The sequence below is a fragment of the Gracilinanus agilis genome, chromosome 1 (genome assembly GCF_016433145.1).
Source record: "Gracilinanus agilis isolate LMUSP501 chromosome 1, AgileGrace, whole genome shotgun sequence".
NCBI lineage: Eukaryota > Metazoa > Chordata > Mammalia > Didelphimorphia > Didelphidae > Gracilinanus > Gracilinanus agilis.
This window is the reverse complement of record NC_058130.1, coordinates 685,000,034-685,017,042: the sequence shown is the minus strand read 5'-3', so window position 1 is coordinate 685,017,042 and position 17,009 is coordinate 685,000,034. Positions and strand designations below refer to the sequence as shown.

Genomic DNA, 17,009 nt, shown 5'->3' with positions numbered 1-17,009 from the left:
CCAGACCATGTCATAGACTCTTATCCTTTGATTCCTCAAGTAACAAAGCATGACCTTCCAGAGGATATCCTCTCCACTCCCTCCCCTCCTTTCCCTCTCTGGCTCTGATCTTCTCTTCCCAGTCTTAAGACTCATCTTTATGAGTTCAAATCTGGTTTCAGACACTAGCTGTGTGACCCTGGGCAAGTCACTTAACCCTGTTTGCCTCAGTTTCTTACTTGTAAAATGAGCTGGAGAAGAAAATGGCAAATCACTCCAGTATCTATGCTAAGAAAATACCAAAGGGAGTCATAAAGACTCAGAAGTATTTTGTATATAAAGCTGGAAACCTTATTTCTATCTTTCTTTCCCTTTGCTAATAAATACTTACAAATTTAGTCTCAAGCCTCCAAGATTAATTTTTATTCATAATAGACTAAATAGCAAAATAGGACTGTAAGGGACTGTTGAATTTCACTCATCCCTTTTATGGGGAAAAACAGGGGAGTTAACTTAAATATTATATGTGGGTCCAGAAGGGTGAGTAGGAGACAGGAATGGACAATAGGTGGGGACTTAACAAGTTTCGGAAACTGGGTTTAGCCTATACCTATTACATCCCCACACTGTCCATGAAGGGTAAACATTCCCAGTTATCATTTATGGAGAAGATAGTAGTCTGGATTATATCCAACCCTTTCCTTGCTCTTTTAAAGATGGCCTAGACACTAATTTAATAAACACTAAGTGTCTACTTAATTGTGAGGCAACATTGTGTAGCTGGATGTGGAACAAAAAGAAACACTGATTCTTTTCTTAACAGCTCTGACCATGGACAAGTCCCATTACCTCCTCAGGTCTTGCATTCTCCATCTATAAAATAGGATTGAAGGGTGGGATAGAATGCTTCAAAATGTAGAAATGCCACATAAATATGATATGAGAAACAAAGAAAAAGAGACCAGACCTGGCCCTCAAGGAACCTATCAGTGGTGTTTAAGGGAGTGACACAGAGACAAAATAGATGGAATAAAAATTTGATTTGAGTTTTTAGGAGAGTGGCCAGTATTACCTGTTCAGAAAGAAGGGGGAAAGGTCTGATCTCTGCAAATATCAGGAGGCAGGCCCTACAGGGTTTGAGTTCTGTTGTCACCATGATTCAGGAGGCTGGTTCAGAAGCTTTCAGCAGAGGAAGTGGTTTAGATGTTTCTAGATCTGAGTGAAGCAAGTCAAGACAGGGAGGGGTCAAGAGAGGAAGATGGGGCAGGACTCTTCTGAGCAGAGTAAAAGCGGAAGACCAGAATAGTGCCTTAAAGCGAGCACTTGAAGAAAACCATCATACCCTCTGGACACCAGGTCCAGCCACATGCAATTTACTTCTGGTGGGGTGAGGTCCCCGCTGTTACTCACTCATGCTCCCCTCAATCATTGCAAGGAGGAATATTTCTAGCCCCAGATGCAAAGGTGATGGGGACTTCCCAGGTCTTAAATCAGGATCTAGCTGAGACTTACCAGAATGATCTGAGATGGAGAGGGGTGAAGCAGAGCAGAATTAACTGACATTTGCAAGGTTAGCCTGGAAATTATGGCTTTCACCCTTATGAAAGCTGCTTTCTCCTGCTTTGATGAGGATATCCAGTCCTTTCTTGCCTCAAACTTCTGCCATTAAATACTACAAAAGAAGAGTAATCCCTATTCTGTGGTGGCTTCTGTGGAGTGAGGTCACAGCTGGTGGATGAGTGAGGACCCATTAATGGGGCCACAAGTGTGAGTATCGGTTAGTTCTCCTTTTTTAGGACTAGAGGTGTAAACAGTAAAGGTATATGAGAATGATGTCCTCTCCCTGGGCATTTTCTTTTTTGAGGGTCCCTTCTTGTTTCAGAATGATGGTCTTATGCTCACCAACAGCCTTTCTAGCCCTATATCTGTTTTCTCCTCTTTCTACCAGTTTTCTCCTCTGAACCTGTTTCGTTATCTATAAAATGCAGATAGCAATATAGATCCTACCTTGGTAAGCCTGGAAGGGTTATAAAAACAGAGGCCATTGTCCTGGTCACCCACCTTTGCATGGAAGCCTTTACCTAGCAGTTTCAAACTGTGGTGTTTTATTTTATCAAAAGTTAGAGGAGATTGGGGGGAGAAAGAGAGAGGAAAGCTAGGGATGGAAAAGGAAGTGGTAGTTTTTGTTTTTTTTTTCAAATACTCAACACGGTTTTATTCTGTTTTCTTCTTTTGTACAGATGACAATCAGATCCCTGTGATTCAAGCAGGTACTGGCCCTCTTCACCTGCTCCTTTGGTTGGCACCCAGGATTCAATCACAGTGAGGACAAACTTTTCAGAGGTTCAAGGGAAGGAATCTTTCATCTTGCAGCAAGGTCCCTTCATTGATATTCTCTACCTGAAAGCTAGCCAGACTCTGACACAGATATTAATTGCCTCTCAATCTGTTTGAACAGGGAAAGGAAATCACTGTTATTAGTTTTGATTAAAGCCTCGAAGAAAGAAATCAGCTGCTGTTTAGGAGGGCTGAAGAAACAGAACCAGGATTTTTTATTTTGAACACTGAATGATAAGAAAAATAGAACCAGAGACTCGTCATGTGATATAGTTACTATCTCTAGAAGATTATCCAAGTTCCAGGGGACAATGGAAGATTTCTCAAAAAAGATGGATTTGGTTTTGGCCTTACACATCCAGTAAGGATATCCTCTCTCTGTCTCTGAGCAGATAAGGTCCAATCCCAATTTTCAGCCCCTGGGAACTTCTTAATCTATTCCTGCCTGCTAAGACTCCCACCAGAGAGAAAAGATGGCAACAATAAAGAAGAAAAGTCTCAAAGTGTTTACCTTCATCCTCCTTCTGGTTTTTCTCACATCCTTCTTCTTGAACTATGCTCACACCACAACCACCTACACCTGGTTCCCCAAGCAGATGGTGATGCATTTCTCAGAGCATTTGAAAAGATTCATGAAGTACCCTCAGAGACCCTGTAGTTGCTCCCAGTGCATCTCGGAGACTGGGTTTGCTCCCTGGTTTGATGAAAGGTTTAATCATACGATGCAGCCATTGTTAAATAGGCAGAATGCTTTCTTGGAGAATGACACCTATACTTGGTGGATGGTAAGTAGTTGAGGGCTGAACTTGGGTGTCTGAGCTTACAGGGATCATGAATGAATATTAACTTTGTCTAGAGTGGTACTGGTTGTGCAGTGTGGGAGGGAGGTGTGAGAGAATACTGGGGATGTTCTGGAGACAGGCCCAATAGTCTGATTCTTGAATTTTCAATGTGAGCATTTACACATCAGAAATTGGCAGGCTACAAATCAGAGATTCTTATACTATTTTGCTAATTGCCCAAGATTTAAGAAAGTGTTAATGGTTTGAATTAAACTTAAAAGACTATCCTGGACACGTTTTTTTTTAAATCAGTTCCTAAATGTTTATCATCTCTCCCTTGCAAAAGATATCCTGCTGCCAAGGATATTCCAAGAGAAATAGAACAGCTACAAACATTACAAGGTGTACAATGCATGGTTTAGAGGAGAGAATTAAGGGATTGCCATGAAAAGATAAACTAGGACATGAGACTTGGGGTCTAGACCTATTTAGCTTTCTACTTCTAATTCTGAAAATTTGGCAAATCGTTTGATCTCTCAGTGTTTGCCTTTTCTCTTTGATAAAATATAGACAAAAGTATCAGCACTAGTTAATAATAATGGTTAATATTAGTAATTAATAAGTAATACATAATTCATAGTAATGAAATAAATAACTGACATAATAATTCATAATACATAGTAATTTAAAATAATATAATACAATTAATTGATAATTAATAGGAGCTCTTACAGCTTTCCTGTCTTAGAAGCAATAGTTAGTATTGATTTTGAAGGGAAGGTAAGGGTTTAAAAAAATTTTTAGAGCATTTACTGTGTGCCAACACTGTGCTAAGTGCTTTACAAATATTATCTCATTTGATCCTCACAACAACCCTAAGAGATAAGTACAATTATTATCCCCATTTTATAGATGAGGAAACTGAGGCAAACAGTTTAAGTGACTTGTCCAGGGTCACACAGTTAGGGGCCATAGCTAGATTTGAACTCAGATCACAGCCCAACAATAGATGGTATGCCTGTAATCTGAAAATGAACCTGGCTAAATTTGGAGAGTCTCATCAACAATTAGCTGGAGAGTGATATATTTTTCTAAATATAATAACTTTTGAAAGATATGAGTCCATAAAGGGGGCAGGAGGTGTGTGATCATATTAGGGAAGAGAATATCTATACCAATAGAATTATCATGGATTCTCTGAACTAGTAACTTTCATTCTAACTCAGTTTGTGAGACTCAAAGAACATGGTGGGGCTGAACAAAAAGGCGGATGGGTACATGTTATTTGGCGTGACGTGCTAGATAAGAGTGTATAGTCATCATTGTTATCATTGCTAAGAGATGGCATGGTTTAGAGGATAGAGAGCTGACCTTGAGGTCAGGAAGACCTTGGTTGAGTACCACTTCCAACCTAGAGTGACCACTGCTTCCTTTAAAGTCCTTGGTTCTCCTCCAGCTCTTCTTGGTTGAAGACCTTGGTTAAAGTAAATCAGCTCTGACAGCTACTGCCATTTTGACCCTAAACAAGTCACTTAATCTCTTAGGTTTTGAATTTTTCAATTAGCATTGACTACAATACTGCCACTGGGCAAAATTCACTTACTCTCTTAGGGTCATAGACTATTAATCTATAATGAACACTGTAAGTTTCAGAGCATTTGCCAATCTATATTGGTGGAGCAAGTTTCCTTATTGGAAGTTCTTTATATCTGTAAAATCACAGGTCTAATTTAGTCAAAATAATGATGCTCATAAGATAATCAATATTATTGTTATTCAGCTCTTTCAGTCATATTCTACTTTTCCTGACCCATTTGGGATTTTCTTGGTAAAGGTATTTGAGTGGTTGGCCATTTCCTTTTCCAGCTCATATTACAGTTGAGGAAACTGAGGTAGACAGGATTAAGACTTGCCCAGGACCACACAGCTAGTAAGTGTCTGAGGTTAAGGTTTAAACTCAGGAATGTGATGAGTCTTCCTGACTTCAGGCCTGGCTCTCTATTCACTGTACCACCTAGCCGCCCCAGTTGTAGTACATGGTCCTATTCAGCCTATTGTCTATCACAGAAATGCTCAGGTTACCAGTTCCTGCGCCCTCCCATACCTGAGAGTATTGGTGGATATTAGCTGAAACTCCCAGGGCTCTCAGACTTAGTGGCAACTACAGAGGGATTATAATCAATAAATCAATAAACGTTTATTAAGTGCCTACTATGTCAGACACTGTACTAGGTGATAGAGATACAAAGATAAAAATGAAACACATTCTAGTAGAGGGGAGGCAACAAGCCCATATATAAGCGTTTACTAAAATAAAATAAATAAATGCATATGAAGTTTAAGGAGAGAGTATTCTAGCAATTAGAGAATAGTTAAGGTAATGCTTGAGCTAAATACAATAATGGTGTCAGCTGTGATAATCTGGAATAAAAGTAAAAAGAATCCTCATTTCCATAATGCTTTGAGGTTTACAAAGCAGGCTTTTTGGAGGAAATGGGACTTGAGTTGGGACTCATAGGATTCACAGGATTTGGAGAAGAGAGAGAAGAGATTCTTTTCAGATTATTTGAGTGAAGGCTTCAAGGCAGGAAAGAGAATTTGGGAGTGTATAGAAGAGTGTGACTAGTGTATGAGGTTCCTTTTGGCAGAGCCATAACTAGGGTGGTTGTGACTAGAGCCTTCCCCCCAGGAACCAAAATTTAGAGGATGTTGATAACAATTCAGCAAACAGAAAGAGCTCAACTTAGCAGCTAATTAGCTAAGAATAAGTAGTTTAAATAGGAAGCTACCAGTTGAGTCAACTCACTCAGATAGTCTTAGACCAGGTAAATTCTTCTCTGGTCATGCCCCATCCTTCTCCCTCTCCCAAGTCTCTCAATCATTGGCTTCCTGATATCCCAGGGTTTCTGTTTTGTATCCCATTGGACCTCATGTCCCGTGGCCCAACAGAATTTGTCCAAAAAAGATGAGGCTGCAATTTTTCTTGCAGATTAGGCACTAGAATTGTCCTTGCCTGTGGAGAATAAAATTTGAAAAAAATGATACACTTCTGGGCCTTCTCTTGACATGCCAAACTTTGTACCACACAGTAAACATCATACAACCCTTAAGCCAAAGTAGGAGCCCTAATCTCAAGAAGCTTATTGCAAATGGCGGCTGGAAAGAAGGGAGAGACAGTAAGTGCATACACAAATAGAAATAGAGTATACCCCTAAGTATATAAAAAGTAGTTAAGGTGAGGTAGTTTGGGAGGGAGAACCACTAGCTGAGAAATCAGAAAAGCCTTCATTTAAAAAGGTACAACTTGATCTGGAAGGAAACTTTGGACTCTGAGAAATGGAGATGAAGAGAGAATGCATTCCTGGAATGGGAGCTCCTACAGGGTAGGAGATGGAGTATCATGTGTGAGTAGATCATGGAATGTAGGAAAGGAATCATTTTATAGTAAAACTTGGTAAGGTAGGTTGAGGCCAAGTTGGGAGAACCTCAAAAGCCATATCTATATATAGTATGTAGAATATAGAAGCTAGAAACAGAAAAACAAAACAAAAAAGCCTTAGAACACTGAGTTTTAGAGCTGAGAGGGCCCTCTTAGGAGGCAGGTTCCCCAAGAGAGTGCCAGCAAAGCACAAGGTCTGTTGGGTCCTATCTACTGACCTAGAAAAACTTTGAAGAAAATGACCTGACACACAGGAGGCTCTTTGTAAATGTTTTTTTTTTCCCCATTGGACAGAGCACCTCATACCACAACTTTATGATCCCTGAAAATGGAAGGATACCAATAGAAATAATAATGGCTCACTTTCATACTTACAAAGCACTATTTCATTTGGTCCTAACAATGCTATGCTACCTTATTGTCTACCAAGGATCCAAGCATTACTGGTGTTATCCCTTTTTATAGAGGAGAAAATCTAAAGATAGAATGTGCCTTATTTGGAGTCACATAGTTAACAAATAGTGGGACTGAGAGTAGGACCCAGATCTTCTGACTCTAAATTCAGTGTTTTTTCCACTGTGAGCTCTGAACAAAGAGCTTCTTTGTTAGCATCTGATACAGTGGGTGCTTAATAAATGGGAATAGAATTGAATTGGTGCTGTGTAATATAAATTACAGAGAGATAAACAGAAAGGTAGGCAGATAAGTGGAGGAATAAGACAATGAATAGGTAGATGGATAGAAAGGTGGATGGTTGGATAGAAAGATGGAGAGAGAGAGATGATATAATGGATGGATAGATGGAAAGATGCATAAGCAGACAAATAGATGATTGAAAAGATAGATGAGAGATTTTATAAATGGAAAGATGGATAGATGAATGATAGAATGGATGTGATAAAAAATTGATGTGTAGATAGATAAATAAAAAGATGGATAGACAGATAAATGTAAAGATGGATGGGTGGATGGATAGATAAAGATATGATAGAATGGATAGATGCTAGATATAAAAAATTTGCTAAGCAACTTTTTATGTACAAGGCACCGTGATCAGTGCTGGAAATATAAAGACAAGCACTTGACTTCATTCTCTCCTAACTCTGCTTCCTAACTGCAATGGCCTGACCCAGCTCCACTTTTCTCCCTCCTCTTGGCTTTGTCTCCCTCTCCATTATCTGTCTCCCATTTGATCCCAGTCCAACTACAAACCTCTGCCCCGAGAGCCCCCATGGGAGTCTCCACTTTCTCAGACTCCCTTCGCATTCCAAGATAAGCACCTGACATTCCCAGTCCCAATTCCCTTCCCACACACATGCCCCTAACAGAAAGCAGCCAGGTCTCCAGATAAGCGATGGAGAAATCCCACGTGGGGAACATGAAAGGGGGTGGTGAAGGCTCGTGACCCCCAGGCTTGAGCTTCTTTCCTTCTTCTCAGGACCAAGATGGAGACCTCACTTAGCTGTTGCTTATATTTTATGTTTTCCAAACTGCTTTCACATGCATTGTCTCATTTGGTCCTCAAAGTAATCAAGAAAGCCGTTATTTATTATCCCTCACTCACAACACCCCGTCACTCATGCTGGTGTCTTCACCCTGGCTGTCCCTGGAATGTATCTCCTTCCTCTCCTTCTGTCTCTCCCTTTCTCTGGCTTCTTTCAAGACCCCACTGAAATCACATTCTCTACTGGGGGTCTTTTCCTGGTTCCCGCTATGATCTCTAGCTCCTTCCCTTCTAAAGCCACCTTTCATCTTCCCTCAGTAATAGCTTTTTTAATTCATTAAATTTTAACATTCATTTTATAAAACTAAGAAAAATGAAAATTCATTTTATGAAATTCATTTATAAAATTTTATGAAATTTCTCTCTTTCCTGCCCCTCTCCAGCCCACTGAGAAGGCAAACAATATGATAGCAATTATACATGTGAAGTCATGCAAAACGTATTTCCATATTAGCTATGTTACAAAATAAATAAATAAAAGCAAGAAACAAAATGAAAAAAATATGCTTCACTCTTTATTCTCCTCGGAGCATATCTTGTATCTACCCAGTAATTTACAATGTTGTGCTCCCTGCTAGAATGTGAGCTCCCTAAAAGTTGGGGCTGTTTTTTCCTTTTCTTTTTACCTCCAAATCTCAGTACATTGTAAGCACTTAAATGCTTGTACACTGACTGGACCATCTGTATGAACAAGAGCTCCATGAGGGCACAGACTACCTAACCAGGGTCTAACATAGTGTTCTATGCATTTGTCGTTGTTCAATTGTTTTTCAGTTGTGTCTCCTTGTTACCCGATATTGAGGTTTGTCATTTCCTTCTCCAGCTCATTTTACAGATGAGAAGACTGAGGCCAGCAAGGTTAAGTGACTTGCCCAGGGTCACACAACTACTAAAAGTGTCTGAAGCCAAATTTAAACTTAGATCTTCCTGATTCCAAACATTGCATTACCTACCCACCCTGATGGTTAATAAAATGTCTAATTCATTATTTTCCCACAGCACCACTATACCTGCATATTAATCACAATCTCTTGAGGCAGTTAGGTAGCGCAGTAGATAGAGACCCAGGTCTGGAAATGTGACCTTAGACATTTCTTAGCTATGTGACCCTGAGCAAGTCACTTAACCTGTTTCCCTAACCCTTGTCCTTCTATCTTAGATCTGTTGTTACTAAGACAAGTAAGGGTTACAAAGAAAAAAAAATCACAATATCTCAGTGGGGGAAGGATCTCAGAAACGATCTAGGCCAACTTCTCTGAATTCTTCTGCATTGGCTCCAGTCCAGGGTTCACCCAGTCCCCACTTCAGTATATCAGTGGATAAGGAATCATGGAAAGCCATTCTGTTCTTGGACAATTCTGGTAGTTAAGAAGCTCATCCTTGCATTGAGCCAAACTTGGCCTTTGGGCCACCTTAACCATTTCTCCTAATTTTGCCCTCTGAAGCCACCAAAATTAACTCTAATCCTAATTCCGAAAGAAAACCCTTGAGCTATTTTGGAATAATGATTTGCTTCCCTCTTCCCCCAAGTTTACTTTATTATTATTATTTTTAGAACCCATAACTTCTAGGGTGGGCAATGGGGGTCACACAGCTGGGAAGTGTCTGAGGGCAGATTTGAACCTAGGACCTCCCATCTCTAGCCTGGCTCTCAATCCACTGAGCTACCCAGCTGCCCCTCCAAGTTTACTTTAAAAAAAAAAAAGAATTACAAAATGAATGCTGGAAGGGACCTTAAAGGCCATTCAGTCCAACCAGCTGAGGAAGCTGAATTCCCAGAAAGGTTAAATGAATTGCCCCAAATCACAAATGTAGTTGAGAGGCAGCTTGATATAAGACACTGGAAGTGTAATCAGGAAGACCTGGGTTCAAATCTTGCCTCATACCCTCAATAGCTATGTGACCCTGGATACAGCTTCCGTATCTTTACCTGTACAAATGCATTGTTGAGTTTGATTTTCCCAAGGCCCTTGTGCATAGTCGTTTTCTGTTGTGTCTAACTCTTCGTGCCCTTTTTGGAGTTTTCTTAGCAAAGATATTGGAGAGGTTTGCCATATCCTTCTCCAGTTCATTTTACAGATGAGGAAATGGGGCTAAATGACTTGCCCAGGGTCACCCAGCTAGTGTCTGAGGCTGGATTTAAACTCAAGGAGATGAGTCTTTCTGATTTCAAGCCCAGTGTGTTCTATCTATTTCACCACCTAGCTATGGTTCCATCCGTCTTTAAATGATACTATGATGTGAGATAGAACTTAGATTCGATTCCAGATTCTCTGGCTCTCACCCCAGTATTCTCACCTCTATAAATCATCATCCCTAATTCCCTAAATCCATCCTCATATAATATAGTTTTTTAGTCCCCTCATGTAGATAAAGACAGACAGATAGAAAAATCAGACAGATAGACAGATGAGACAGACAGATGCATAAGACAGAGATAGATAGATAGATAGACAGACAGATGATAGATAGATAGATAGATAGATTGATAGATGGATAAATGGATGGATAGATAGATGAAAGATGGATGGATAGAGAGATAGATAGATAGATAGACAGAAAGATGTATAAATAGATGATGGATAGATGGATGGATGGATGGCTAGATAGATAGATGATAGATGAATGGATGGATAGATAGAGGGATAGAGAGATAGCTGGATGGATTGACAGGCAGGCAGGTAGCTAGATAGCTAGGTAGGCAGGTGGGTGGGTGGATGAATGGATGGATGGATAGACAGACAGATAATTTACTAAGCATTTACTATGTGCCAAGCACCATGCTAAATGCTAGGAATACAGGTAAGCAAGATAATTGCTACCCTCAAGGAGTTTATAATCAAGTGGGGAACAATTACACATAAAGATGGGCTACAAAGCTGGGTAAGGTGGTAATGCACACAATAAGTTGGTCTAGAGATAGCCAGAGAAGTGACAGTAGTTTTGAAGGCATAATTCTGGGGCAAGATTAGGGAAAACTCTCACCCCTCCAAGCCTGGCGTCCCAGGAGCCCCCTATTTGCCCTCCCCTACACAGATCCTAGTTATTGCCCTTTCTACACTTTGGCCCCCAGAACTGAACAGAATTGAATTTTATCCAGATGTGGTCTGACCAGGGCAGAGTATAGTGGGACTATCACTTCCCCAATCCTGACCATATTCTGTCTACTAAAAGATTACATCTGCTTTTTTGGTAGCCACAACAAACAGCTGCCTTCTATTATATTGAGTTTGCAGTGAGCTTATGGTTTCCAGGGTTTTGGAAGAGATCCTTAACCACTAAACCTGGATCAGGGAGGATAACCGTACCCTCCCACCACACACAGCACATGTCTGGTTCGTGTCTAACGTGGTGCCCCTTCTTAGAGACAGATTCATGGACTGGAGCAGACCTGAGTCAGATCTTCTCAATGTAAGAGGGGAAAACAAAACCTCCTGAAATTCTCAGCTGTCCCAACATGCCATGGGCTGCTTCAGGAGGTCAGGAGCTCCCTTTCACTAGCAATCTTCAGATAGGAAGCAGCTGGACAGCCTCTTCTAAGGGACTGGATCAACAGGCTTCCTAATTAGGGCAGGAGTTGGACTAGGCGCCTTCTGAGCCCCATTCCAATTCTCCAACTCTTTGATTCACTGATTCTGGGGTGTTTCTGGTGTTCTCGTGTTTCTCTTCTGTTCAAGACTTCAGGGCATGATGCAAGAGCCAATTCCATAGTCAGACGGTTAAAAAACTGGCAAGGAAACAAGAAAGATGATCTCACTTAACGATTTCCTGGTACAAGCTGGAGGTTCGGTTTAGTGTAATGGGAATAGGAGTCAGAAAGACCGAGTCAGAATGCTGGCTCTGCCAGGTACTACTCGCTACGTGTATGGGAGCAAATCGCTTAATCCCTGCAAGCCTCAGTTTCCTTCTCTTCAAAATGAGCTCAATAATACTTGCCCTGTCTACTTCCTAGAGTTGTAGTGATGACAGGGTGAGGTCTGAAGGTGGGAAAATGTATACTTTATAATTATTATAATTATTTATATTTAATTCATTTATAATCATTTATAATGCAGAGAGTGCTGGAGAAGTCTAAAGGGCTCCCATCACCCCCCTTCTTCAGGAGTTCTTCCCCCCATTCTTCCCCTCTCCCCCAGCTAGACTCTTCCCTCTGTGATTTCCTTTGACTCTTGGCCCCAACAGTGTGATGCCTGTTGTCTTCTTCAAGCTGGAAGGTCAAGCTCCACCACCTTCCATTTCCACATATCTTGATTGTACCTCGTGAGTTACATATTGTTTCTCCCGGACAAGAATAGTGCTTTTGTCTTTCCAGCCCTCAATTCAATGCCTGATTCACAGCAGGAACTTCATAAATGTTTGTTGACTAAATGACTGATTCAAAAACGGCCAGAGGGAGAGGAAGCTAGGTGGTTCAGTGAATAGAGAGCTAGGCTTGGAGACAGGAGGTCCTGGCTTCAAACCTCACCTCAGATACTTCCTAGAGCAGGGATGGGCAAACTTTTTAAAGAAGGGGCCCAAAGGAAAGAAAATGCTCATCTGTTGGTCTGTTTCTAAGGCAACTCTTTCTAAGTTTCATTGTATTGTATCCTACTCATTGTATTCGTCAGATTAGGAATAATGTGGCCCAAAGGGATAGAACATTTCAGGGGGCTGCATCTGGCCTGCAGGCCATAGTTTGCCCATCACTGTCTTAGATGATAGATCCTGAGCAGGTCACTTAACCCTGATTGCTTAGTCCTTGCCACTCTTCTGACTTAAAATGGATACTAAAACAGAAGATAAGGATTTTAAAGGGGGAAAAAAAGGGAAATCAGAGGGGTCTAGTAGTAAGTAGATTTTAAACCCAGCTTTCTTTCTTTCTAGCTAGTGTGATCTTTTATGAATCATTCCCATTCTTGGTAAAGATAAGGCATTTGGGCAAGATTGATCACTGAGGTCTCTCTCAGCACTAACTGTGATTTCTGAAGAAATCTTATGCTTGTGGCTGTGTACTCAGGGGCTAGCATGAGTAGAATAGTCTATTAACTGGCATGGGAAAGGGAGGGCTGGTAATAATAATTTATAATAATGTTATAATAGTTATATAATTTATGATGATATAGTATAATATTAAATAAAAATTTAGATTGCTTTAAAGTTTGCAAAGGGCTTTACAAATATTATCTAATTTAATCCTTACAACAACCCTTGGAAGTCAGTGCCATGATTATCTCCAATTTTTGTTATTGGTTAATTGTTCTAGTTGAGTCCAACTCTTTTGTTTTGGGTGTGTTTGGTTGTTTTGTTTTGTTCTGGTAAAATTACTAATGTGGTTTGCCATTTCCTTCTCATATGTAGATGAGGAAACCAAGGCAAATAGGGTTTAATAATAATTTAATAATTAGTGGTTAATAAGTGTCTGAGGCCAGATTTGAATCAAGTCTTCCTTATTTAAAACCCAGCACTCTATGCGCTGCCCCATCTAGCTGCCCCATCCCTAATATACAAGTAAGGATGCTAAGAGGTCACAAAGTGAGTAAATATCTGAGACTAAATTTGAACTGACTCTGGGATCCAAAAAGCTCTCTCCACTGCACCCTCTTGTTGACCCAGTGGTCCCCACAAAGGCTTTGGTAGACCTTCAGTGAGTCCACAAATATGAATCAGTGACAATGTGCTAAGTCCCAAGGATCCAAGAACAGAAAACAAGGTTGGATAAAAATCTCATTTTTTCTAAGAGAACACATGCCAGGGCCATGGAGGTAGTAAGCTCAGCATATCAATAGGAGGTTATCAAAGAGGGAAGGCACCACGATCAAGCTTGGTCCCCACCCTGGCCCAGTGGAAATTTACCTGGATGGGGGCCCGAGCCTATCTCTTGTCCTCTGTAAAGAGGCTCCTCCACCTTAGCCCATGGTTGCCTCTGCCTGGTGGACCATTGGCTTCCCCGGAAACCCAGGGCAGCCTAACAGGTGCAAAGCCCACATTTCAGATGCCTTCTGCCTCTATTTAGCAATAATTACACAGCCTCCCCTGTGGGTGACACAACATATTAAACAAAGGGTAAGGAAGAGTGTTTGCTTTTGGGGTTGCTACGGGAAGACTTTATAGTCTCTGGGAAGAAGCCAGGAAATTTGTTTTGCATCAAATGGTCTGGTTTCTCACAACAGCCAACAAGCATTCAGGTGGGGGACTGGAGTTCTGAATTCTTGCAGTCACTGGGCTCTTAGTGACTCAACCAGATACCCACCCGTTCCCTTCCTCCACTAGAGAAAACATGTTAGAAAATATTTCCTTCCCAACAGGTGCATTCAGTCCTGCTGAGGACTTTCCTCAGAGGAAAATGTTATTGCCGTTACCAAGGAAAACTGGGCTGCTTTGGGGCAATGGCTAACCTGTGGGAATAACTACACCCTCCCAGAGTCACAGGACCATAGAACCTCAAAATTGGGAGGGTCCCCAGAAAGTGGAGAGTCTGACCTAAACTAAATCCATTCTGGGGCATCACTACAAGTCACTGAAAAGTCTGTAGTGAGGGAGAGTCAGAGACAGCCCATTACAGCTTTAGACAGTCTGCTTGTTGCAAAAGTTTTTTGATTGTTTTTCCTTAGTTCCAATAGAAATGCTTGTGCATTGACTGATATGTTACACTCTTGAATATGACCTTCAGGCTCTACTGACCCAGAAAGGATTGAAAAATGTTCTAAGTCTTCTTTTGGACTTTTAAATCCAGAACCTGGTCCATAACTCTTACCATAGTATACTAGGGAATGAGTCAGTCAGTTAGTATTTATTAGGTGTTTTACCATATGCCAGACACTGCTAAGCACTGGAGAAACAAAGATAAGATAAGAACAGTGTCTGTCATCAAGAAATTATTTTTTTCCTCACATTTTTTACATTTTTATTGATATTACTTTTTTTACATTGCCTAAACTTCCCCTTTTTATCCTTTCCCCTTCTTAGAAAGTCATCTCTTATGACAAAGAAAAAAAAATGAAGGGGAAATAAAAGGAGAAAGAGAAATCAAATCAGCAAACTGATCAATACATCAAAAAAAAACCAATCTGATAGTATATGAAATGTGTTGTTCCCTGCCACCAACTACTCCCTGGCAGTGGAATCAGGGGAGGGATCCATCCTCAGAGATCTGTTCTTGGGGGCCCAGTTTGTCCTTTGTAATTTTGCAGCATTCATTGTCCTTCTTTTTCTTTATATTCTTATAGTCAAGAGTTCACATTCTAATGAGGGGCACAAACATGAATTTCTTCTGAGTACATAAAAGATAAATAGAGAGTAGATGGAAGGACAGTGAAAGGTCTCCTTTCAGTTTAAAATAGATTTTATAGATTTTCAAGCTGAAGTCTCAAAGGAAGCTGGAGAGATTAGGAGACAATGAAGAGAGAGAGTATGGGGGGCAGCCAGGGAGAAGACAATGAGACAAAAGATGGGATTCCACGTGTGTGTGGGGAAGACAATGGGATCAGGGTTCAGGACTCTAGAATTTGTGGAGGGGTATAAAATGTAAGAAAACTCAAAAGCCAGGAAGGGGCCAAGTTGTGAGGGCCTTTCAGGGCCAAGCAAAGGACTAAGAAATCCAACCCATTGCCATCATGGACTTCAGTGAAATTTCAGAATCTAGGAAGAGTAAAACACTTTTGTTGACTCTTAGAAGGACAGCTAGGCAGCACAGTGGATAGAGTATGGGACTTGGAGTCAAGAAACTTGCTGAATTCAAACCTGGCTTCAGGTACGTAATAACTGTATGAGCTTGGACAAGTTACTCAACCCTATTTGCCTCAGTTTCCCTTCAGTGAAATGAGCTGGAGAAAGAGAAAATGGCAAACCACTTTAGTTTCTTTGCCAAGAAAACCCCACATGGGGTCACAAAGAGTCAGCCACAATTGAAATGACTAAACAACAAAAATGGCTCTTATTATTCTCATTTTGCAAATGAAGACTTGAAAGATTCAAGTGGCTTGCCCAGGCTCACACAGCTAGAGTATCAGAAGACAAATTTGAACCCAGATCTTCCTACATGTTTTCATCTAGCTTCTCCTTGGATACCATTAATGTTATTTAATTCCCAGCTGTGTGACTCTGGGAAAGTCACTTAACCCCCATTGCCTAGCCCTTACAGCTCTTCTGCCTTGGAACCAATATACAGTATTGATTCCAAGATGGAAGGGAAGAGTTTAAAAAATAATAATAATATTCAACTCACTACATCCTGAGGTAGCCCATGCTTTACAAGTCTTTTATTGTATCTGTTAAAGATAGAACCAAAGTTCTATGTCTGCAATAAATCTCTTGGTGTTTCTTAGGTCTTCTGGCTATTATTCCCATCAAGAATCCACACAATCTTTGGATCCCGAAATGGCAAAGGAGAATTGGGTCACCATGTAATTCAGGGGATCCTTTTCTCCATTCTAAAGATCTTTGGGAAAGATCTGTCTTCCCTTCAAGGGACCCCAGTGTGAGACACCAGTGTCTCATGCATTTGAAATCCATACAAATACAGTCATCTAATTTAGAGCTGGAAGTGACCTTAGGGATCACTTACTTCAACCACTTCACTTTATAGATGAGAAAACTAAGGTCCATCATAGGGAAATGATTTACCCACTGTCACCTAGAAAGTGATTAGGGCCAGGGCCAAAGAACCCTGGTCTCCTGCTGGTCCAATGGTCATGATATTACCAGACTAGGGATTTTTGGTTTCTCTTCTCAAGGCAGCCCTATTCCACTTGAGTAGGAACTGTGTTTTTGATTCCTCTGGCATCTCTCATAAAACTAGACACAATTCAGTGGAACCCCATAGGTTCAATGGAGTTTTATGGATGTAAACTGATTTTTTAAAGCCTTTTTTGTTGACTCAACCACTCTCAAAAACAGTCTGCCATATTTTGGAGGGGCTGTGACTTTTTCCATGGAGGGAGAACCCACTTCAGTGAAATCTCAGAACCTAGGAAGAGTAAAGTACTTTTGC

General features: G+C 40.7%; 1 protein-coding gene across 1 annotated transcript in view; it reads left to right on the top strand.

Annotated features, from left to right (window-relative positions):
* Positions 1–2,432: 2,432 nt before the first annotated feature.
* ST3GAL1 (ST3 beta-galactoside alpha-2,3-sialyltransferase 1) overlaps positions 2,433–17,009 on the top strand; it is a 32,145-nt gene continuing 17,568 nt past the window's right edge. The window contains exon 1 of the mRNA XM_044684407.1: positions 2,433–3,101. Coding sequence (XP_044540342.1) covers positions 2,790–3,101 — 312 coding nt within the window. The 5' untranslated portion in view covers positions 2,433–2,789. The remainder of the gene's footprint in view (positions 3,102–17,009) is intronic.